The 26,870-nt window shown below is 40.4% G+C and overlaps 1 protein-coding gene across 1 annotated transcript in view; it reads left to right on the top strand.

Annotated features, from left to right (window-relative positions):
- Window positions 1-26,870, top strand: part of EDIL3 (EGF like and discoidin domains 3) — a 1,529,327-nt gene that overhangs the window by 1,184,888 nt on the left and 317,569 nt on the right. The window contains exon 10 of the mRNA XM_085632425.1: window positions 24,250-24,434. Within this exon, the coding sequence (XP_085488551.1) occupies window positions 24,250-24,434 (185 nt within the window). The remainder of the gene's footprint in view (window positions 1-24,249; window positions 24,435-26,870) is intronic.

Raw genomic sequence — 26,870 nt, 5'->3', positions numbered from 1 at the left:
TATGCGTTGTGGCCCTAGCATTAGGAAACCCAAAGACATGTTTATTGCAGGGCAGAAGATTGGGGCAACTAAAGAGTTCCCATACTTGGAAATTCTTTTTGCACACAACGATACCTGGGGACAGGCAGTCTTAGCAAAAAAGCTGGTACTCCTACGAACAACAGCAGCCCTAACCACCGTTGCTAGAAAGCTGGGAAAGAGACCACTCGAGGAGCTTATCAAGATTTACAAGGCAAAGTGTGTCTCATCTGTTTTATATGGGGCAGGAGTCTGGGGGTTTACCGATTCGCTCGCAAACCAATGCATATAAAATTATTTTTTAAGATATATTTTATCAGTTACGAATAGCACTTCATCATATATATGCCATGCGGAGTTGGGGCTCTCTTTCATTTCTGATTTAATAAAGTTAGAGCCTCTTCTTTGGCATAGGCTATGGACTAAAGAAGAGGCCAAGCTAAACAGGTATATTTTATTAGATGTGTTAAAATTGGAAGGGGTATTGAAAATCCCATGGATAAAATATGTCTGTAACACTCTAAAAGATCTTGGCCACTTAGAGTATTTTACGAACCCTCTATCTATTCGACAAATAACAAGGAAAAACCTGAGAAAAGAGGGTCTTTTGCTGTTGGATTCCAACAGAGTGTCGTCTGAAATTTTAAAACCTACTGTACTTCATAACCAGATGGTTTTAACTACTTTTAACATTCAGCCCTATTTAATTTCTGTACCCGGAGTTTATGATAGATTTTTATTAACTAGATTTAGGCTGGGAATATTTTATAGACTAGTTACCTTGCCCACAAAGAATGATTGGTCCCAACATCTTCCTCTTTGCCCTTGTGATAATAACTCTAATCAATCCATGATCCATGTAATGTTATTTTGTAAATTTTATATCCACTTGAGGAAATTGTATTTGGTACCAGTTTTAAAAATGTTTGGGCTCCGCCAATGTCGACCTGCTTTACTTGCATTACAACAGCTTGATACTGCGCACATTACTTTTAGAATAGTAATTTATTTGAAGCAAGTCTTGAGACACAGGAACTATTTGCTCACTTAATCACTTCTTTGGATACCACGCACGTGAGTTTAATCCCGTTTTTTCTCCTATAATGTATTTATATTGAAATTATATTTATATTATCTTAGGCTATGAAATTAGGTGTTTTTTTATATTGGTATGATATCTTTAACTCTACAAATTAAGTATTGTTCTGTTTCTTTCTGTGTGCTTTTATGATTGGCTTATGTAGCAATCAAATAAAGCTTATTGTATTGTATTGTTATTATTGTGTGCCTAGCTTCAAAATCTTGATGACACTAGAAATGGTGATTTCATCCATCCCTCTTTTCTAAAGGACCATCAGAGAAACCTAGCTTTCGAAAGGAAACCCTGATGGAGTATGAGTGACTTTTTGAATAATTCACCCCATCTAGTGCTCTCACATTGCACACCTGTGTTCCAGAAGGAAGAAGTGCTCCTCAGGCACATGTTCCTTAATAGATGTGTAATGCCGCACTTAAAAAAGAATTGCAATGCAGAATGTTTCTGTAAGTGGCTGGTAGCAGTGCTTAATTTAAGCCGGATGTTGCTGGTGGGGGCTACCAGCACTTATTTTTAGGGAAAGGCACCTACTTTTCCTTAGAAGATATTTCTTGAGTGTAAGAGAGTGAAATAGACACACATAGGGAAAATCACAGGAAGACAAAGATGGAAAAAATGTCCCAGAGAAAGCAGAAACGAGCAAGAGTGAGATAAAGGCCCATGGGGTGCCTGGTAGTGGATTAAAGAGGTGTGCGGTGCATTCTAGACTAGGCAGCGTGCCCATGTTTAATTGCACAGGGTTCTGAGCAGGAGCTTCGGGCACCAACACTCTTTTGTTTACAAATTCAGCATTGTATGGTAGTAAATGTAAGATCCCCAGGAAGGAGCAACTTCAAAGCTTACTCGTGAGGGCACCATGCACTCAACTGTATTACCGTTTGAATTATTTTGTTTTAAGTAAATGTAGATTTTTTTACAAGGGTCCTCGAGGTGATGAAGAAATCCCTGTGCCAGATTCTTTACTGCTGAAGAGTCCACAGGGCCCCTTATGTATTCCACTGTATGCTTGATGTGTAAAAGAATGCACAAGCCCTTGTGCTCAAAGCCCAACTATAGTGAAATGTAGGCTTGCTTGGATCCCCAGCTGCAAATGCCTTCTTTTTTTACTATAAAGATGAAAGGAGAAATTGATTGGTGGAATCCTTAAATTTATCTCAGTCACTGATAATTACGTGGATCCATTTTTCCCTACTATTCCACTCAGTCAGAGATGCACCACATGCAAATCTGCCCTCTCCTGCTTCAACATGAATAGTCCATCACAAACTGCCAGGCCAGGTTCCATCCAAATGGGAATGCAACTAACCCAATTCAATTTGTGGGCTATTTAGACCTCATCAGTAATGTACTGCTTGATTCCCATGGCACAGTGAGCTCGTTACCAACATATGGGCATGCCCGTTGCAGTTTGTCATTGCATTCAGGAAAACTATTTGCAGCAAATATATTGTCAAATAAAATTAGTGTGGTATTCCATTCATTCAAGGTACATATTTAAGTAAGCAATGAAAAGTGAACTAGTGGCTTGTGTCTTCAAAGATTATATATCAAATTATTTATGTCAGAACAATCATTTTGGAAAATATGCTTTGATCAAAAGATGAGCAAATGAAACATGGAAATAAACATTGTAGTACTACATTTAAATCACAAGTGAAACATAAAAGCTAAATAACATAAACTACATTTTTCTACTTTACTGTTGCAAATTAGTTTGAAAAACTGTTTTGTTCATGTATTTTCTTTCTATTTGTGATGGACACTTATTTAAAATATTAGTAAAAATTATAAATGGTGTTACAACATTTTATGTTAATGCTATCCAGTAGTTTGGAAAGAATTAATTATAATAAAGATGCCAGATGCAGGATAATGCTTCTGCAATGTCTATCCTTCTGCAATGCCTATCCAAATATGTATTGGAGAGTAAGATGCTAGAAGAGATGTTGTGCAGCTGTTTTCACAGTGGACTCCAACGGCAACCATCTTGTATTTGTTTTAGAAGAAGAGTTGGAAGACTAAGGGTCAGATTTAGATCTTGGGGGGTGGATTACTCCGTCACAATGGTGACGGATTTCACGTCCGGAAAATTATAATTCCCATTATATCCTATGCGATTTATGTTTCAGTGTACAGGATATCCGTCAACATTGTGATGGAGTAACCCATCTACCAAGATCTAAATGAAGCCCTAAGACTCTTGCTCACACAGTTTGGAACTGAGAGCTATCTTAGCTGCTGGACAAGTCTTAACCAGGACTGGTCTAGTGGTGAGATAGCTAGACTCAAAGCTCTCTGAAGTTATGTTTATGATTACACCGTTCACACATCTATGGGCCCCTAAGCAAGCATAAGGTCAAGCCACAAGATCCCTTTAAAAGTTACTTTTTCAGCTAGGTCATATACACATCATTCCTACTCGAGCATTGCTCCTATTCCCGTTGTCACCTTTTTTGCTATCCACATAGCTTGCCTTAGAAGTTTAATTATATCAGCATTCTATTTCTTTTCATAACACTTTTTTAGATTTGTCGGACTATGGTTAAATATTTCCTTGCCTGACTTAGTAAAAGGTTGGGGCAGCCAAATGTATTTAAAGAAACTTTGAAACTAGATACAGAGATTCCATTGTCATTTTGTCAAGTAACTTTATACTTACATTGCTATTGTTATTGTAGATATATAAACATGTAATTTACTAATTATTCATAAGTCTAAACATTCCTATATATATATATAAACCTTACAGGGACGTTATAGTTAGGCTGACATTTCACTCAAACAAAACCGGAGAAATTCAGCAGTTATAGTTAGCTGAGCTATCTATAACTTGTGCCCCTGAAAAGCACTGCTTATGACCTCAAACATTACATCACTGATGACATCACTGATGACTTCTCAAATGACATCACTGATGACATCTTCCAGGGACTGTTTATGAGTGTTAAATATATCTACCAAGGTGTATTGATGAATCAGTGGGTGCATGAGTGCCTGTAAAAATGATTCAATAGGTGCAGGACTGACTGTATAAGTGAGTGATGAGGGGCTTCAGTGAATGTATGGGTCACCAACTAGGTTGTCTGAATGTCCCTATCAGTCTGTCAGATGGTGTCTAAGTGGCTGTATGGGTTGGTGACTGTGTACGTAACTAGGTGTATGGGTGATTGATTGGTTGATGAGCACCTGTATGAGTGTATGAGTGTGTGGGTAGGTGAGAGGGTGTGTGAGAGCCTGCATGATGAGTGAGTGGGTGAGTCAGTGGGTATATGGGTTAGTGAGTGTGTAAGAGAAGGGCTGTATAAGTGACTGAGGGCCTTATAACGATGTCAGTCAGACTCTTGTCTGCCTGACACCATTGAAGAATTGAGTCCCGACCGTAGCATTACAATGCGACGGCACATGGTGTGGTCGCATACTCCCATTTCTCTATAGGAGCTTGTGCTGCAGCTGTAAACCGGCTGTAGCACAAGCTCCCTGGGACAAATGGGAGCATCTGTTCATCCCTGTACCGCATGGCAGGTACCTCAAGGTGCCTGCCACACAGTGCAGGTATGGATTTGGGGCACCTTAGGTACCCCCCTGGCCCCCAACTGGAGGCATTAGGGAGAAGGGGGCTTTGCTAGGGCCCCCCAAAGTCACTTTCCGACAGGCGTTCCATGTTGGAAAGCCCGACATGGAAAGTATGTTGGAAACTGATATCTTAATTCCGAGAGCGGAAATGCCATCCATTGGGATTACGGTCTCGGCTTCTGACTGGCTTACGGGCTCCTTGAGTCCCTTGGAATCCAGCTGGAATGACCGGCCGGTTTCACTTTCGACTGCCTGTATTGTATTGCGGTGGTCGAGAGTGAAACCCATTGTGGGGCTAGGAAAGCCTCCGACTGTTCCGAGTCAAGGAGGCCCTGAGTGTGTGTATGGCTGTGTCGGTGAATGAGTGGATGTGTCAGTGTTATATGGTCGAGTAAGTCGATATGTGAAAGGCAGTATAGGTGAGTGTTGGAGTATATGAGTGACTTATGTGTGAGTGAGGGGTTGTGATAGTGGCTGTATGAGTTAGTGAGTGCAAGTGTGAGGGGCTGTATGGGTGAGTGAGGATGTGTTAGTTTCTCTATGAATAAGTGAGTGTGTGTGTGTGTATAACTATATAGGTTAGTAAATGGCTGTCTGACTCTATAGGTGAGTGAGTAGGTGTGTGAGTAGCTCTATGAGTGACTGACAGTGTGTGAGCGGCTGTATGAGTGGATATACCCATGGCAGTATTAATGAATGAGTTGGTATATGAGTGGCTGAGTGGATGTCTGTATAGACCTAATAATCAGTAAGTGGGTGTGTAAGTAGCAGACTGGGTATGTCAATGGTTTTGAGAATAGTAGTGTGGAAGTTGGAGTGGGTGTATGAAAGGCTATATTGGGTTTGAGTGGGTTTGTCAGAGATTCTGTGGATGATGTCATCAGTGATGTCATTTGAGATGTCATGAGTGATATTACTGACCATGTGAGGTCAGTAATCAGGAATATGTGAGGTCATTAGCAGTGCATTGCGGGGCATGAGTTATAGTTAACACATTTAACTATAACTGCTGAATTTCTCTGGTTTGTATGAGTGAAATGGCAACCTAGCTATAATGTCCGTGTAACATTTGTTTTTTTCAATGAATTTCTACGTTTTTGAAAATTGTATTTCTTAACTATAACAGCCCTGTAACCTTTGATTTTTTCAGTGAATTTCTAAGGTTTGTTAAATGCTAATTCCTAACTATAACGCCCGTGTAACCTTTGTTTTTTTCAGTGAATTTCTACGTTTTATAAAATATGATTTCTTAATTGTAACGTCCATTTTTTTAAAGTGAGCCTCTAAAGTTTTCGTATTTTATTTCTATAATTGGATATTGTATATTATATTTATATTATATGTCACAATTTTTTTAATTTGATATGAGTTTCTAAGTGTGTGAGAAACTGCCTTCATTGCCCCAAATTACATATCAGTTCTGCCTGTCTGTGTGAGTGAATCTTTGCGTGCTTCTCTAACTACCTCACTAGGTGTTTCAGTGTCTGTCTGCTTTTCTGCAAAACTATCTCATATTTATCCGGGTTTAGGTTGGATGCATAATTGGACACACAGTTTTCAATGAGTGCATATAGCTCTCTGAAACATCTTTTAATTTTTAAGTGAGTAGCTTCCTGCGCTATGGCCTAACTACAGACTAGCTCAGGGTTCACTTAAATGTGGTACGAGAATAGTCTTTGCCTTGTGTAGCACTTTAAGTGATAAGACAGCTCTATCAGTAAAACTACCTGTCCAAGCTCAAGAATACCAGGCCTGAAACATAATGTAAGGACTACTTGTCTGTATGGTAAACTTGAAAGTGTCAGTTTTAGCAGATATCTGATTGAGTTTTTCAGTTCCTATCTGAGGCTGCGATTCTATATGTATGTAAAAATTTTACAAAATCCCTGCCTTTTTATGTGATCTGTGATTGACTGAATGTGTCTGTAAGGGCCTACATAGATTGCCTCCTGCGTGTACTAGTCAATATATTGGGTTATTTAAGTGTGTGAGAAACTGCCTTCATTACCACAAAATACATATCAGTTTTGCCTGCCTATGTGAGAGAATCTATGCATGCTTCTCTAACTATCTCACTAGATGTTTCAGTATCTGGCTGCTTTTTTACTTAGGTATCTCTGATTTAAGTATGTGTATAGTCTGGATGTATAATTGGGCACATAGGTTTCTATGAGTGTAAATAGCTCACTGAAACATCAAAGTGCATCTTTTACTTTTTAAGCAAATGGCTCCCTGCACCATGGACTAGAAACAGTCTACCTCACTGTTAAGTCATATATGGTTTAAGAAAAATGTATACCTTGTGTAGCAGTTTTAAGTGATAAGACGGCCCTACCAATAAACTTCCATGCACAGGTCAATTCAGATTCATAATTCATATACATATATAGTGCATAAATTCCATTTTCAAAACTAAGTGTTTTTTTCACTCTACATAATGGAACAAATTAGACTGCAACTCCCAGAATTCAAATAAAACATTAGGTATAAGCAGCACATATTTTATACACATATAAAACTTGATATAATATACTACAAGATAACATATCGTTTTACCCACTAGTGTGCAGTTTTTCTCCTACCACTTCCAGAATGCAGTAAAGCAATACAAGTTCAAGATTGACCTCAATGGATACACATTCTAAACTAACTTGACAGACATCTGATCTGGACCTGAGACAAAATATGTCTAACTTACCTGTTAATAGATACATTTAAAAAATGTACAATTTGATTTGTATATCATCCTTTCTTTTTTTAGATAATTATTTAGATTTAAAAATCTTTCTATTACAATGTGACATAATTATATCCCTTTTCAATAATTTTTCTGACTTAATTTTTTTTTAAATCAACATACCAGAAGATTGAGTATGTTGATAAAATTACTTTTTTTCTCTTATTAGGTAGATGAAATATTCTCAGGATTTGTCAAAACGTAGCACAAGAATGGCACATCACTCTCATACAAAGCAACCATAAATGGCAATCTTCAGAACTTTACGTTGCCTGATACGGCAATCCAACTAATAAAAAAATTGCTTTTATATTTCAGTCTTGTCTGTCTATTAACCCTTTCACTCCTGTTCAGAGGTAGCCCAAAATGCATGCCCTTCTGTCAATACTCGTGACGTAATCGCAATGATCGTGATGACTACATGGAAAAAAAACAGGAGTCGGAAAAAACCTACTTCCCTTAATACTTTTATATTTATATCTCTATGCTACACTTTATTGTAACATCCTCACAAGGGAATCTTGCCTACCTTATGAAACAATTAACCTAAATCTCTCCAATTTTTAAAAATACCCATTTCTTGAACACCAAACCATCAATAAACCCTCTGCAGATTCTCCACAGAAACCCACTAGAACCTGTAAGTCACAAGTTCACAACACATTACAGAAGGACCATACTAGTCACAAAATGAACTACAGCAGGTGTGGTTTACTGCTCATACTGTAAAGCATATCCAACACTGTAATAATTTTTTTTCTATTTACGAGAGCAATTCAAATATCTATTTACTAATCATTTCCTTATGCTACCTACTTTTATTTACCTACATTTTCCTTTCATTCAATCAGATCTCAAGTTTTTTTCAAACCATGAGAACACATTCATTTTCACTGTCTTTCATAGTACCAACTGTGATATTGAGCTGCAGACCTGACCTGTGTTCTTCTTCTCCTTCCTACAAAATGCTTAGAGTGTGGATTGTGGCCCACAGCTATGTCTATTGGGCTAAAGAGGCTGCAAAAAACAAAGGTATTGATAGGGACTTGGGTGTGCCAAATGTAGAGATTAGGTGGTTTTGCCAGAGAGGGTTAAAGATTCATCAGCTGCTGCCTTTGGTTAAAACCATTGTGGATTTCCCAGCTCCTCACCTCATGATTGTGCACTGTTGTGGCAATGACCTAGGCATATTGACTAGGGCAGGGCTGGAAATCCTAATGAAGGATACCTTTGTAGAACGTATGTTGCTTTTCCCTCATACTGTCTTGGTGTACTCTAATATATGCCAAAGACAGAAATGGAAGTGGTCAACTCAATTCTGTCCATAGATTGGCAAAGCCAGGAGACATGTTAATAAAAGAGTTTCTGCTTTCCTCTGAGACCATAACATGGGTCCTATATAAAAACAATCTGTGATTGGACATGCATGAAATATATCAAGGTGATGGAGTTCACGTTACAGATGAAGGGTACAGGGTGTGTCTAGGCAACCTGGAACTTTGCATGCATTCTTATATGTAGCTATCTAACACCCACTCTCACCACAAAAGCTCTTTTCAGAGCCACTAAGAGCTCAAAATGCTGTACAATTTCTTGTTAAATTATTGCTTTTTAAAATGTTTTGAACTTTGCGATGACATCTGGATGATCGCGGTCACTTCGCAAAATTGTAAACAAAAGCAGACATTCAACAACCACCACCACATTCAAAAATTTGTACTTAACATATTCATTCTAACTATTAAAATACGCACATTACTAACCACATCGATGCTTTGAAAACATATTTGCAAACATGTTTTTCTAGTAAGTTTTTTAAGAAACTGTTTAAACCCTACTTCTCGTTTTCCCGATTACACCGAGATTCGCAATGACTCCTGTAACCACAACGATCATGCCTATTTTAGAGGGTGCAAAACACATACATGCACACATTTTACAGTATTTCAGATATTAGAGGTTTAATACTGAACTGTTTAAAGTTTATTTTCATAAGTAGTTTGTATAAAAATGACCATTTAAACTGATTTTCAGTTTTTGTGGTGACGCTGGGCGTTGTAATGATTTTAGTAACTATGGTCACTGCAAATACGTCACAAAAGGATAAAACAAATGCAGGCATTAAATAGCCACCACGACTTTCAAACCTTATAGCAGCAAAATGGATTATAAGCAACAGACTAAACACATTACTAGCTAAATGACTCTATAATAGCATGCACAACTTCCTTAAAAGCTCTATAACACAGTGCATAACTTTTTCATTGTAATCTATGACTGTATGCATCACTGTATCAGTAAGTCTCTCATTCACTGTATAACTATTTGAGGGGATCTGTGAAACAGTAAATCAGTCTAGCAATACTTCTATACCAAAATGCATAACTGCCACAATGCATCTATGAGTGGGTGCATCATTGTCACAATGGGTCTGTGATTGGTTGTGTAAGTCTCTCACTCAATCTGTAAGTAGGTGCATGACTGCCTGTGTACATTTGTAAGCAAGTGTATTACTGTTTGACTGGATCTGTGAGTGGTAATATGAGTGTCTAAGTGGGTGTCTGAGTGGGTGAGTGAGTAGGTTCATTAGTGTCCGAGTGAATCTGTGAGTGAGTGCATGAGTCTCTTGGTGGGTCTATGACTGGCAGTGTGAGTATCTGAGTGGTTCTGTTAGTGGGTACATGAGTCTCTGAGTGTATAACTAACTTGCTCCATACGTCTTTTAGTGGGTCTATGAGTTGCTAAGTGAGTGACTGTATGGGTGTGTGAGTGTCTGAGAGGGTCCTTGAGTGGATGTATGAGTGTCTGAGTGGATCTGTGAGTGGGTGTATGAGTGTCTCAATGGGTCTGTGAGTGAGGGAATAAGTCTTGAGTGGGTGAGTGTCTGAGTAGGTCTGTGACTAGGAAGGTGAGTGTCTGGGTGGGTCTGTGAGTGGATGCATGAGTCTTGACTGGGTAAGTGAGTGGGTGCATGTATATCTGATTGACTTTCTGAGTGGGGGTGTGGGTTTTAGAATGTATGAGTGACTAACTAACGCCATAAATCTCTGAGAGGGTCTGTGACTTAGTGTGGGAGTGACTATATAGGCCTGTGAGTGGGTATATGAGTGTATGAGTTGATCTGTAAGTGGGTGTATGTGTCTCAGTGGGTCTGTGAGTACATATGTGAGTAGGTCTGGAAAAGGGGTTTGAGTCTCTGAGTGGGTCTGTAAGTGGGTGCATGAGTATCTGTGTGGGCGCATGAGTGCCCAATTGGGTCTGTGAGTGGGTGTAAGAGTCTCTACGTGGGTATGAGACTGTACGCATGAGTCTATGACTGGCTTACGGGCTCCTTGGGGGGAGAGGAAACTGCACTTCCATACCAGTAGCGTACCAAACTCCATCACCACACGAATCCTATCCACCATATTGCTAAACTCGTAAATGATGCGCATTTCATATCCGAGAAGTTCGTGGCACCGCGTCCCACATAACATCATATACGCATGAAGTCACCCCAGGTACTACTTTGGTATACGATGGGTACGCAGTACCAAGCCACGCGTTACATCATGTACGTATGGGGTCGTGCCTGCTGCACATTGCGTATTCGACGAGAACACACTGCCAGGCCCTGTGTTACGTCACAGACGTATAGTATCACGCTGGGTACGCCATTCCCTTTTTTTTGTCTCAAAAGTATATCTAAATAACTTTAAACAGTATATGAGAGCACACGAAAATCTAAATTATTTTAAACATTTATATATTTCTAACTGTAATAAACTTATATAATGATAAATATCTTTTGTCAAAATCGCGTCGGGTGCAGCCTCCTTGCGCGCTCGGTGCGCCATTGCCATGTGACCTTAAAAAAAAGCATTTCATTGGTTTCATAACATTTCCCATTGTAACAGTTGTACTACCACACCCATTTTACTCATTCTCTCTACAGCATTTGATGAGAGACACCTCTTCTGCTTAGAAAGCTTTTTTGAAATGTGTTTTCATGTATACACATATCTTATACTACACACAACATGCAACGATCATCTTGATCAATATTCATGCTCTGTACATTAGCCTTCCACGTGTGATTGCCATGCATCTCAAACGTTCCATCAAAAAACAAATATGTGTTACACGATGCCCCTGGTGTGTGTGTCTGCACATTATTGTGCTGCCTTTCGGCCTGGGTATTGCTGGCTCTAAGGAGCATCATCAGCCACGGGCAGACTGCACATCCTAGATCACATGCCATCTCATTAACGATAGTTTCTGCCCTCCCGACACATGCTACACTAATCTAAATTGCACACTCTGCGAAGTCAAAACTACAAAAGAAACACACATAAGTACACTTCCTGGCCAGGCAGGAACTGAACAACGCCCAAGTCCCCGGAATAATTATTCACACCTTTATGCTGGCCTGGCATATGCAAGCCCAGCCCACTTTGCGTATGTATAAATAGGATAACCACGACGCCACACGTCCCCCTTCTTCCACACTACCTCAAATGATTTGCCGCATCCACTTCGCATATCACAATGCGCAATAAAAAAAGAAATGGATCCATGAGGTGTACTCCATCCTGGCAATCAACACGGGCTCTAAATTGTGAGCCCTATTGCCCATCGTCTACGAAAGGGATCCCTGAGGTGTACACTCTCCTGCAATCAACACTCCATCTGAATTGTGAGCACTGCTGTCCGTAGTGTTTGCTCACACAACAATGACAGCAGGTAAGCAGAGCGGCCTGGGTGCACAGAGCCTCCAATTGAGCGTGCGACGGCGAGAGGGGTGGGTGCTTCAGCCTAGCTGCACAGGTCCGAACAAACGATATTGCCATGTGTTATGATGTGATGTTTGACCTCATTCAATCACATCTCTGTCTCATTTTAAATACCCGCTGGACTGTACTGTAGGCCTGAGCCAGCGGGCAGCACTGCCCTACAGACACCTCTTTAGCGCGGTGCTGCGGGAGGGATGGGATGCATCAGCCAGACTGTGCACGTGCGAATAAGAGATATTGCCATGTGTGATGATGTGACCTTTGACCTCATTCAGTCACATCTCTGTCTCATTTTAAAGACCCACTATACCATAAGGTAGGCCTGAACCTACGGGCAGCGCTGCGCTACAGACACCTGTTGAGGGTGGTTCTGCAGGAGGGGTGGGGTGCATCACCCTGAGTGTGAACGTGCAAAAAAGCGATGTTGCCGTGTGTAATGATGTGATCTCTGACCTCATTCAGTCACATTGGTCTAATTTTAAGGACCTGCTGGACCGTACTATAGGACTGAGCCTGCGGGCAGTGCTGCCCTACAGACACGTGGAGTTGGCTTTTAGGATACTGTAGTGAGCTCCTTAATAAGTGTACATGCACACAGGCTCCCGCCACTGCATTACACGCGCACATTATGCTTCTAGCATGTGTTCTGTTTCTTTGTTGGCATAACATATTATTATTTAACCTTGTGTATTCTCGTGCACTCCAACTCCTCTTTGAACCACGATTACCACTAACAGTTGGTAGATCTTACTTCAAAAACGAAGGATGCACTCAACTCCTATTTTCTATCAAGCTTGAAATAAACCTTCATTTACCTCCAGACGTTTCCACCATTAAATTATTTCTCCCTTCTCGGACATTCCATTGATTGCCACAAGAATGGCAGAGCGGGAGCTGACCACGCAATGATGTCCTGGCATTCGGGCACCTTTCATCGTGGTATCAAGACACCGTTCCTGACCAGAGACCTGGTCTATCGTACAAACATACCCCGGACTAGGAGCTTGCACCAACATGTCGTGGGACACACCAGTGGTGGCAGGTGAGCAGTGAAGCCTCGGTGTGCAAGACCTACAATTGAGCACAGTGCGGGGGAAGGGGTTGGGGTGCAGAACCATGGGTGCACAGGTGCATGCAAGCGATTTTCCCGTAGCTAATAATGTAGGACTATATTATCAAACAACGGCGAGAACATCAACACTTTAGCGACAGGAAACTGCCGCGAAAGCGACAGACCTGGGCTTCTAAGGGAATTCACAAGGGCATATTATCAGCCCCTTATCGTCGCTTTAGCGGCAGTTTCCTGCCGCTAAAGCGGCGATAATGTTATCGCCCTTCCTTCATAATATGGCCCATAATCTCTGCCCTCATGTATTTCATTTTAAGGACTTGCTGAATCACACTCTTTCTCGCAGACCCCAGCGTCCTAGACAGACGGGTGATGGAGGGTAAACACTAAGGGCTGGGTGCAATAGGCTGACGCTCTGTCTCCTCCTCCCTCTCTTCTTTTGATTCTCCCTCCCCTTCTCCCTTCCACCCACTCCCCCTACCTTCCATTCTCACCATGGTCCTTTCATTCGGACTACCTTTCTTTACCTATTCCACATAGCACACATACTTATGTTTCATTTTTGTCTTGCAGGTTTCCTACGCTGCTTCCACTGGAGTCCAACCCACTTTTTTTTACTATACTGTTCTATTAAAGTTACATTTCTATTTATTTCTGTTTTAATAAAGGTTACTTATTTTTTCAAATAAATAACTGAGTGTACAGGTCTTCTTTTTCTGACGACACTTGTCTATTGTTTATTGTGAAAATCATCTGTTTCTACGAGATTTTAAGGACAACATTATTTAATATTCGAGTGCCCCTACCAAACATAATCTAACTGACTATTAGACAAATGAAGCCTGGGTAATTACATAACTGCAAGAGTTCTATGAGTGTATCACTTTATAACACCATAAGTACTGCCCGTATGATTACATAACATAACACGTGTATTTGTAAAGCGCACGTTCACCACTACGGGTATCTTGGCGCTGAATAACAGATGTTTATTGTTACCCAACTCAATGGTACTCATTTTATCGACCTCAGATGGATGAAAGGCTGAGTGGACCCGCCGGGATTTGAACCTGTGACCATGAGGTCGAACACAGGCCCCTGCAGCAGACGCATTAGTCCACTGAGCCACCAGACCCGGCTATTACAGAACAATAAGGCACTGCCTAGGATCACCGAGGCTTCAGGGACTGCCAGACCCACCCTGCATATTTATATAAAGACCCGGAGGGTAGCGATCCCCAAACTTCAGTTGGCCTCGAACCCCCCGAACAATTAGTAAACAATACCCGGGAAGGTGGCGCTCCCCTAGGCTGCAAAACGTCTCTGTGCCCTTCAGCGCCTAATTTACATGTGACATTAAGATACCCAGTCCTACAGAGACCCCGCAATATAATAATTGGATTGGCCACGGAACATTACCCACCTACCAGGGACCTCATTTAAAAGAATGGGTGAGACCCGCTTCTTTTTGTTGTTCTTTTCTCTCCATTTTTACCATCCGCATCCCCTCTATTACAGCGATACAAGGTTTTCCTCCTCTCGCTTCAAGTAGTCGAACAAGTATTTGCTATCACAGGGTGGAAGCCATGCACCACCCTCTAATAGCAAACACAAATGTCCAGCAAATGCACACCCAAGGACATTGTATGAGCTGCGCCTGAGAGGTCGCCCTCCCTACTACCATGATGCATTTGTTAGTATAAACGCATACTAACACTACTTACACATGTGTAGTACAGCGACCAGACTGTAGTGAAGAAGCAGAGTAAGCGCAAAATCTAAAAATATAAATTCTACCTGAAGTCCGATGACAGTTCAATGAGCCGACGACCATGGCATGAGTAGAAACAGCTAAACAAACAAAACAGGTCTTCAGCACAACACAAGCAATTTTGATATATAGCTAAGTGGTGCCTTCTTTTTGCCTTCTCCCACTCGTCGCCAAATTTGTGTAGTGAAGAGGCACACAGCAGTGAATCCAATAAGTAGATTTATTACAAGAAAACAAGACACCTGAAACAACCACCAACAGGAGCAGACAGCAAAGCAACCGTCTAATCCAGCACCGTGTACACACTCCGCAAGGTTCCCCTCATGACAGCCCTACATTCTAACATTACATACTGAGGGCCATATTATCAAGCAACTGCGTTAACATTCTTGTGTTAACATGGGCTTCTATTGCAATTCTCTAAGGCATATTATCAAGCCCATTATCGCCATTTTAGCGGCAATTTCCTGCCGCTAAAGCGGCGATAATTTTAACGCCGTTCCTTGATAATAGTAAGTAAGTAAGTAAGTAATTCTTTATTGTTTGATTAGTTAAAATCTTACAATATTTCCAATACAAAGACATATTTAATAAATATAATACATTTAAAAATAAAAAAACAATTATAACCTAAAAAATTACTTTAAAAATTATTCATAAAAACATTTTTTCTATTTTATACTCCCAGTTTTATAGATGCAATCTTTAGGAACTTTACAAAGGCAACGTTCATGACTATATCGTTCGAATGAAGACAGACTTTGAATGCCTGTCTACATGTCCTTGTTCCACGCATGTTAAAATGAGGTTTCAGTAACGTGCATCTTTCATTTCGGAGTCCTGGACAAATACATAGAAGGTGGACAATATTCTCTTCTCCACTTTTACAAAGTCTGCACAACGTGCTGCTACTAGTTTTTTTCCACGGAGGGACATGACTAAGGCCTGGTAAAATTCCAAATCTTGCTCTCATAAGACATTGTTTACTTTTTTCAGACCAAGGTGTCTCCAAGTATTCTTGTACTTTCTTCTTTTCGTATCCATTTATTACTGCCCACGAGTGTTTTCTTTTTGCTAGTGTATCTTTGTCATGTACAAGTGAAAGGTGGTTTGTTGTTCGATTTACTATTTTTTTTTAAAGGGTCCTTTGCTTATCATATTATCAAGCCCATTATCGCCATTTTAGCGGCAATTTCCTGCCGCTAAAGCGGCGATAATTTTAACGCCGTTCCTTGATAATATGCCCCTTAGATTCTAGTAGAATTACATACTAACATTCTACTATGACTTACAATTTAATACCATACAGAGCACATGATGTTACAGCAATGAGCTCATAGTTTCATCCACGAGTCTTGACACCGGTAGGGGTAAGACTTTCACTTCCCACTCCCTATATTGTATAAACTTAAACTAACACTTCTTCCACAAGCATGCTACAGCGCTCAGAGCATATTACTTTACAGCAATGAGCTCACAATTTAGGCTCACGGTTTAATCCCCTAATCTTCACAACAATAGGGATGAGTAGTTCGCTTCCCACTCCCTATATACTATAAACGCATACTAACACTACTTACACACTTATGCTACAGCGGCTACAATCCTACACTGCCCAGAGCCCATCACTTTACAGCAATCAGCTCGGTTTCATCCCCAAGTCTTCACACCGGTAGGTGTAACTACTTCACTTCCCGCTTCCGATATACTATTAACACACAGTAGTGGTCAGTAGTTCGCTTCCCACTCCCTGTATGGTATAAACGCCTACTAACACTACTTGCACACGTATGCTACAAACACCAGACCACGTCATTTTACAGCAATTACCTCACGGTTTAGTCTCTCGGTTTCGTACCCGAGTGTAGCACCATATCATATCAACACCATGCCACTCTGAGCAACACCGCACTTACAGACCGTTAACAATGATAACTACCTACTGGCGACCGCCAGTAGGTAATCAAGAACAAATTACAATATTTCCTTGATTCTTTTAGCTTTCAAAAATTCTCTCTATTACTGTCTTTCTACTATTCCATATAAATAGTTTTTTTAATATTCAAGTACACATCGACGTCATAAATGCAAAGTATTCTATCAACACACTTTCAAGAACATTCTACAACACGTGGAGGTTAAAAGTTCATCAATTTTTTTAAACCTAACGATAGTTTTTTGCAACATTTTCTTGAACATTCAACAGCACGTGCAGGTTAAAAGTTCACGATTGTTTTAAGTTCGAACAGTAGCAGGTGTGGTTGAGTTGAGAAAATTTTATCCTATAATATGTACTATAATATGTACGTGCAAACTGCTTTTTCTTAACCAATCACAAACATACTTTTCCACAAAACAAATATGCACCCTACTTTTAAAAAACAATGCTTTTCATCTCCCAATCAGGTACTGTTTTGTATGCGAAAACAAACTAGTTCCCCTTCTTTAAACATATCTCTTATTCAACGAAGGAACTGCATGAGCTACAGACATCTTTCCATACCTTCCAGCCATACGTTCAAAATGCTAGTGTGGATCGTAGGACATAGCTATGTTTTTTGGTGCAAGAGGTATGCAGAACAGAGACGTTTTGACTTAGACCAAGGTTTACAAAATGTGGACATTAACTGGTTTGGACAGAGAGGATAGAAGTGGCACCAATTGTTGCCTTTGGTTAAAACCTGTTTGCATCTCCAACACCCTGACCTCAAGATTGTGCACTGTGGTGGAAACGACCTAGGCACATTGACTAGGGTGGATTTGGAAATGCTTATGAAGGACAACTTTGGACAACTGATGTTACTTTTGCCTCAAACTGTCTTTGTATATTCCAATGTATGCCAAAGACAGAAGTGGAAATGGTCCAAACAATTTTGTCCTCAGATTGAAAAATCTTGGAAAAAAAGTCAACAAAGCTGTCTCAGAAACCACAAAATGGGATCCATATACAACAACAACATACGTTTTGATAGGGCGGATATATACAGAAGTGATGGAGTACACCTCACAGATCAGGGAAACAGAGTTCTCCTGAATAACTGGAAGCTGTGCATCCACATTTATATGTAGCTCCAACGAATGAACACAAGGGCTCTTTTTAGAGCCACACTATAACTTACAACTTAGGCCGCCTACTTTAGGGCCATATATTGCGAACTCCCGCACCCTCGCCAAAATGTATTCTCCACATTGCTGTGGCGCAGCGGCCAGACCATCTCACTTTGCAGCACAGACCTCTTGCTTTGATCCCCAGCTCTACTCACCCATAGGGGTGAGTAGTTTGCGCTCTACAAATACCATATTGATTTACCTTCGCACTCCCTATACAACACCACCTAAGCACGATACACAAGCTACAATGTTCTAAACAAAAGTTCATCCAAGTACCTATAACTACAAGCTGACACTACTTGCACAAATGTGGCACAGCGGCCAGAGCACATGACGTCACAGCAGATGACACACAGTTTGGGCTCACGCTTTAATCCCCGACTCCCGCAGCAGCTCAGCTTAGCAACATGAGACTCTGGACAATACCTCACATATATTCCGTACCCCAGGACTTTCATACCAGTACGGGTCAGTAGTTTGTCCTAGTAGTTATAAACACATCCTGACACTACTTCCACAACTGTAGTGCAGCAGCCACGGCACATGACTTCACAGCATAAGAGACACAATTTGGGCTCAAGCTTTAATCCCAGAGTCCCGCACCAGTTCACCTTACCCGCATCAGACTCTACCCATTACCTCACTTAATTTCCGTAGCCAACCACTTACACACTGGTAGGGGTATATACTTCGCTTCGCACCCCCTCTATAGCACACCCTAAACACCCCACAGAAGTTACAGTGCTCCTATCCTCCTATTTCTCACTTTTTCCCCCTTTTTTTCCCTCTTTTTTCACCTTACTCACTTCAACAGAGTCACAAAATTGCGGCCAACACTTCCTAGTTGCAACCGCTTGCACCGCTCGCAGCCAATCAGCAACAAGCTCGTGCTCGTAACACCTCAGCCAATCAGATGGCAGAATTCCCAAATATCGATATCTGTAAATTTCGATATTTCTCAAAAACTACTGAACGGATTTACACCAAATAAACAAAAGCATGCTTTCTAGACCAAGACCCTTCTCCCTGCCAAATTTGGGGTAATTCCGTTCACCCGTTCGACCTGTAGCCCTGTCTAAAGTTTCCTATAGAAATTAACATTGAAAAAACACGTTTTGGGACCCCCCTTTTTTCTCGACCCCCCTTCACAAATCACCCCCAACTTTCAACATAGGAGCTGATCTCAACAAAGAATTAATTTTGAAAATTTCGCGAAGATTCGTCTATCGGCGCCAAAGTTATTTGGAATAGAATGTTGCCATTTTCCTATGGTAACTCGGTCCTAACTATAACTACCTACTGGCAACCGCCAGTAGGTAATATATATATATATATAATATTAGCATATACTTCGTCAGCAGATACGACCTCCTCGAGACAATGAAGCATGGACCACAGATTAGTGCAGCAAAATGTACTCTTTATTTCCCTGAGACCTCTACAGCCATGACACGTTTCAGCCAGTAAAGGGTCTTGATCACAATATATATAAATATATATATGTATATATATGTATATATATATTATCTACTGGCGGTCGCCAGTAGATAGTTATAGTTAGGACCGTGTTTCCATAGGAAATCTCAAAATTCTATTTTGAATAACTTTGGCGCCGGTTGACGAATCTTCGCGAAATTTTCAAAACGAATGGGGCGCTCCGCTCGGATGTATGTCGTTACAACGCACACTTTTACAACGCATGCACTTACAACGCATTTTTTACAATGCATTCCATTACAACGCAGGACACTACAACGCATTTTTAAAAACTACCTTTACAACGCATTCCATTACAACGCATACTACCTTTACAACGCATACCATTACAACGCATAATATTACATTGGATTTAAGGTACGTATTGGATAGTATAGTGGTAAAAATTACTATTCTTACTCCAGGGGGTGCAACAGTAGGGTAAGTGTTGGATAGTATAGGGGTAAAAATTACTATTCTAACTCCAGGGGGTGCAACAGTAGGGCAAGTGTTGGATAGTATAGGGGTAAAAATTACTATTTCTAACTCCAGGGGGTGCAACAGTAGGGCAAGTGTTGGATAGTATAGGGGTAAAAATTACTATTCTAACTCCAGGGGGTGCAACAGTAGGGTAAGTGTTGGATAGTATAGGGGTAAAAATTACTATTCTAACTCCAGGGGGTGCAACAGTAGGGTAAGTGTTGGATAGTATAGGGGTAAAAATTACTATTCTAACTCCAGGGGGTGCAACAGTAGGGTAAGTGTTGGATAGTATAGGGGTAAAAATTACTATTCTAACTCCAGGGGGTGCAACAGTAGGGCAAGTGTTGGATAGTATAGGGGTAAAAATTACTATTCTAACTCCAGGGGGTGCAACAGTAGGGCAAGTGTTGGATAGTATAGGGGTAAAAATTACTATTCTAACTCCAGGGGGTGCAACAGTAGGGCAAGTGTTGGATAGTATAGGGGTAAAAATTACTATTCTAACTCCAGGGGGTGCAACAGTAGGGCAAGTGTTGGATAGTATAGGGGTAAAAATTACTATTCTAACTCCAGGGGGTGCAAGGTTGGATAGTATAGGGGTAAAAATTACTATTCCATCTCCAGGGGGTGCAACAGTAGGGCAAGTGTTGGATAGTATAGGGTTAAAAATTACTATTCTAACTCCAGGGGGTGCAACAGTAGGGCAAGTGTTGGATAGTATAGGGGTAAAAATTACTATTCTAACTCCAGGGGGTGCAACAGTAGGGTAAGTGTTGGATAGTGTAGGGGTTTTAATGTAATATTATGCGTTGTAATGGTATGCGTTGTAAAGGTAGTATGCATTGTAATGGAATGCGTTGTAAAGGTAGTTTTTAAAAATGCGTTGTAGTGTCCTGCGTTGTAATGGAATGCGTTGTAGTGGATGTTGCGTTGTAAAAAATGCGTTGTAAGTGTAGTGCGTTGTAAAAGTTGCGTTGTAAAGGTTGTATACCGCTCCGCTCAGCTCCTACCCTGAAAGTCTCGGGGTGATTCGTCAAGCGGGGGCCGAGAAAAAATGAGTGGGCATGAGTGATGCCACTGACCATGTCATGAGTGATGTAATATGTGACGTCATGAGCAGTGGATTGCGGGCGCGCGAGTTATAGTTATCTGAACTAACTATAACCGGGGAATTTCATTGGTTTTTTACGACTGAAATGTCCACCTAACTATAACCTGTGTGAAACCTAGGGTTTTTTAAGTGAATTTGCAAGGTTTTTTAAATGCTAATTCCTAACTATAACGTGTGTGAAACCTATGGTTTTTTCAGTGATTATATATATACATGCTCCAGTTTCACCCAATGCTGCCAAACTCAGGACGGGTATCTCTCGCAGACATGAGGGTGAGTCACATAAATCATTACAGCTCCAAAAACAGGTTCAAACCACTCACGGGACTTTTGTTTGTTTTATTTCTGAGCAAATGCATTTCCGCACACTGCTTTCCTCAGTGCTCATTTAAAAACGCCATCAAAAACACACATGTTTAAGTTGTTTTACAAGTAATTTTATGGGGGAACAGGAAATTTGCAATGTCCCCACAATGGTACATGGGGGGGTGCAATGGCACTCATGTCGTCGTAGCTAATATCATGCATAATTAAAACACATCCATTTCTCAAACATGACATAATAAATAACTTGAGCATATGTAGCCTGCAAAAGCAATTGCGCTATGGACTTTCAATTCCCTCAAATGGACAAATGTATAACAACATTCTGTCATTATGAGGTCTATGCACTCTGGCTCAGTACTCCTAACAGCATATTCCTCATCTTCTCATTCTTTTATCAGTGGATCCAATCCTTAAAGGTGAAGACTTCTGCCTGATTACGACTTTGCCGGTCCTACACCGCCATAGCCGTGGTTTGACCACCTGCGAGATTAGAAGTTAAATCCTGATTTTGTGGGCGGTCCTACGGTGGTCTGACTACGGAAGTCTGCTAGGCTCATAGTAGAGCCTATCATGCAGACCACCACAGTCAGAGCGCTGATTTCACCTTCCTGCACGGTGTGGCATATATATCCTTTCTGCATGGTATATGCCACACTGTGCAGGAAGAGGGGTGCAAATCCAGGGGGGCATTTGGTACCATCCGGCCACCCTTTTCATGGCGGGCTCACTGCCGTAAAAGGGGCAGTGAAATGGCAACTCACAATATGCTCAGCATGGCAACTGCAGGACCGCCAATGTATTTCAGGATCCTTGATCCCGGCGGTACCAGAGGTCTTGTGGTGGTCCGACTGCCGATGCCATAATAATGCACGCTCCGACTGCCGTAGCCGTAATAATGCAGGCGGTCCCATGTTGTGGCGGTGGTTGGACTGCCACCACTGGTCAGGAGCGTTAAACTTGTAATTAGCCCCTTCATCAGAGATGTCAACAAAGATTGTGTGCAACCAGCTACCAGTAGACAGAACTTTTCTTCAGCCCAAAATCTATGTTCAATGGCCACATCTTCTGCTTCAGATCTTCTTGATCCCCTTAAAGCTGATACTAATTCCAAAGCCTCATCAGACTTGTGACCTCTATAAATGTAACAATATTTTCTTGAACAATTTACAACTTTAATAAGCCCTTAGTATTTACTTATTTTATTATCATTATTTTATTATAGTATCCATCCTCGAATCCTTCTTGTACGATTAACTGTATTTTGTCCTGACTGAGCTAGTTTTTGATCTTCATAGATTCCCAGTGAAAACATTCTTGCATTTTAGATTTTTTTTGTCTAGACATTACACTGTCTCCTTCTGAACTGCACTGAACTGTATTGAATTATTGATATTGCCACCTGCTTCTCAAGCACGTCTTGATTCCAAACAGTGAACAAATGGTTTCTGAGCACAGTCTGTGCGCTGTGAAAACTGAAATGGCTGACTGAACATTAAGTATCTTATCTTCTTTGAGGGTCAGCTACAAGCTCACAGAACACTCAAAATACAATTTACAGCATGCAATGCTGGAAATTAAATTGGAAAAATTTGCATTTCTAGCCAAGATTATTTTAGAAATTAGATTCCTAATACTATGTCAAAGAAGAGAAGTACGCCTAAATCATTATAATAATGGATGTATTATTCTGTTTGAGATATGTCAATAACAGCTTAAAGTAAATTGGTAATAGACCAGTTGACAATACACTTTCCAATTACATTTTCAAAGCTGTGCAATTGCAGTAATTTCATTATAGAGTTTGATATTGGAACCCTCAACTGCAGCACAAATAGCTCTGATGTAGTTTTAATAGCAATAGATTATGTTGTTGAATAATAAGATGATATTTCATGAGCACTCTCTACGTCGTTTTTCTTAAACTTTAGGACTTGGAGGTGGGGTGTTACCTCTGGAGATTAATGCTGAGATATGGGAAGGTCTTAATCATAAGCAATATATTTATCCTGTTTGTGAAAAAGGATATTTATGAAACTAAATGTTATCTTCATCTGTCTCTTGCTATTAAACATTAAATGTTATCATTTACATCAGATTTTTATTGTAACATGTACCTCTCAAGCTTTTCCTTCATTTATAATCCTTCAACAGCATATGGTGGTCATAAGATTCTTACATTTTTCCTCTAAATGCAGACTGGTTGATTTTGAATGACAAATGTCAGTGTTGTAATATATACCTATCTTGATCTCTTGACAAGACAAATATCAAATTTGAAATAAACTTGAACTTAAAACTTCAAATGGATGGGTAATACACATCTGAAGGTTCCAATACAGATTTTCCCCTCAGTTCAAGCACACCTTAAAAAGATCACATTCCCTGCACTGCCGATCTCGCTGATCAGATTTTATCAAAAAGGCTTCAATAAATAGCCATGAATTAGATCATGCACTAGTCATCTCTCCCCAGACATAGAAGTGTTGAAGACCTTTCTGCTGTGTGGAATTGTTTCTCTTATTATATTCTACACAGAGCAAGTTTTCATGACATCTAATCTGTTTCACCAACACAGGAAATTTAATCTGGACTTTACTCAGCGGAAGCTAGAGCATTATATTAAACATTAGCCTTGAAAAAATAAATACAACTCTTCTGTCAATGTAATAATTCCTATAATGGATCCTTTTTAAATTTTGTTTCAGGCTGTTCAGAGCCCCTGGGAATGAAATCAGGACATATTCAGGATTATCAGGTTTCTGCGTCCAGCACTTTCAAAACGCTGAACATGGATATGTTCACCTGGGAACCTCGCAGAGCACGGCTGGACAAGCAAGGCAAGGTGAACGCCTGGACGTCTGGACGCAGCGACCAGTCACAGTGGCTGCAGGTAAATTTCTGACAGCTCATTGCATCACAATGTTGCTTCTGTTTTTCATGGCAAAGGCTTGCTATGGTGTGTGTCTTGTCCTGTGTGGGTGCTTGTGTTAGCAAAGTTAAGGCTGTGCTGTTTGACTGTTATGATCCCTAGTGCGCAGGTTTAACTCTTTGTTTTGTAACGTTGGGCACAGAAGGTATTTTAGTGTGGTTGATGCATTGACCTTCCAAATGGTAAAATCCACTCAAGTTTTCAGAATCAGCAACATAAGAATATAATCTGCATTGTAACAAATCATATGAAAATGTAACTCATTTACATATAAAGCATTACAATTGTAATTGATGATAGCTTGGAACCCTGATCGAAAGTTATTATTTATAATAAGCATTCAATGGTGTTACTGTTTGGCATTTATGTTGAGTTGTTGACATGGTATGGCATTGCCCAATTAGCTTGGATTACTGGGAGGTGATTATGACCAATATATCCAACAGGGTGGAGAAGCAGCTACCTTAAGCGGCACCACATTGCCTATTGAGCTGACCTAGTGCAAAAAGTGCACTCACAATATGCACAGATTTATCAACCTTGCTCTGGCACTTGCCAAACAGCAAATCATGGGGCCCGATTCACAGAACTAACTTAAGACAAAATCCTAAACTTACTACCATTTTGGTATTCACAGAAGGCACTTACTCATTTCGGTATTCACAGAAGTTAGGAGTCCTAACTTTGGGACTCCTAAATGCCTTCTGTGAATACCGAAAGTCTTAAAATTAGGATTTTTCGCAGTTTAGTAGTAGTATAGTTAGGACTCCTAACTTTAGGACTCCTAAATGCCTTCTGTGAATACCGAAAGTCTTAAAATTAGGATTTTTCTCAATTTAGTAGTCCTAAGTTTAGACTTAGGACTACTAAATTGAGAAAAATCCTAATTTTAAGACTTTCGGTATTCACAGAAGGCATTTAGGAGTCCTAAAGTTAGGAGTCCTAACTATACTACTACTAAACTGAGAAAAATCCTAATTTTAAGGCTTTCGGTAGTCACAGAAGGCATTTAGGAGTCCTAAAGTTAGGAGTCCTAAACTTAGGACTACTAAATTGAGAAAAATCCTAATTTTAAGAATTTCGGTATTCACAGAAGGCATTTAGGAGTCCTAAAGTTAGGAGTCCTAACTATACTACTACTAAACTGCGAAAAATCCTAATTTTAAGGCTTTCGGTAGTCACAGAAGGCATTTAGGAGTCCTAAAGTTAGGAGTCCTAAACTTAGGACTACTAAATTGAGAAAAATCCTAATTTTAAGAATTTCGGTATTCACAGAAGGCATTTAGGAGTCCTAAAGTTAGGAGTCCTAACTATACTACTACTAAACTGCGAAAAATCCTAATTTTAAGACTTTCGGTATTCACAGAAGGCATTTAGGAGTCCTAAAGTTAGGACTCCTAACTTCTGTGAATACCGAAATGAGTAAGTGCCTTCTGTGAATACCAAAATGAGTAAGTGCCTTCTGTGAATACCAAAATGGTAGTAAGTTTAGGATTTTGTCTTAAGTTAGTTCTGTGAATCGGGCCCTCTATGTTCTGAATGTCTTCAACCTCTCCCTCATTAGGGCACAGGCTGCAGGACTTAAAGAAAGGTGCATATGTGGAACTCGAGAGCCCACGCGCAATACAACTACTCCACTGTGCGACCTCACACCCACTGTAATGGAACGGGTACCTGGACATCTTCGAAAATAAAACAGATGAGGCCGCCCTGAGTCCCCTTCCCCTTGGTGTCTCTAAACTTCCATGTGCTCTCACAGGATCTTGAGAGCTGGACAGTCAGTGGTGCCAAAGGCTGCTGAAGAATCCAGTAAAATGAGAAAGGACGGGATAGACCTTGTCTGTGATGAAGTGGGTGGTATGGTACAAACTTTTAGGGCCTTCTACATATCAAACAGTGTGGTGGAGATATGGACCTCGATGTCTGATGATGAAATGATGACCTGTCAATTTAAATGGCGGATGATGTGTAGCTCACACATATGGGTATAGTTACTTAAGAAAGTAATTTTTTTTCCATAAATGATTTTTGTGTTCATTGAGACGGAAAATAACAATCAAAATGTACTTGTGCAGAAGGGAATGGCCTTACTAAAAAAAAAAAGTAGACAAGCTCTAAGGAGCCTAGTATGAGAGTATGAGATCAGGCCGTTTATCACTGATTAATGTCTCTGGGCTCAGTGTTTGTGTGCTATATTGAATGGTTTGAGTGGCTAGGTGGAAATAGTACTCTGAGGTGCAGTTACATACATGCTGAGATCTGATATGAATCTTACTTTGTTTTAGGTTTGGTGGCCATAATACCATCAAACAAGGAACATGTAGGCAATTGATCTTGAGAAACAGGTTCCAGAAGGGACTGCTGTAATTTAACCCCCTGGGGTACTACTTGGAATAG

Source organism: Triturus cristatus, chromosome 2_1 (genome assembly GCF_964204655.1).
Source record: "Triturus cristatus chromosome 2_1, aTriCri1.1, whole genome shotgun sequence".
Taxonomy (NCBI): Eukaryota; Metazoa; Chordata; class Amphibia; order Caudata; family Salamandridae; genus Triturus; species Triturus cristatus.
Note: the sequence above shows the minus strand (reverse complement) of the source record. Positions and strands in the feature narration are given on the sequence as shown.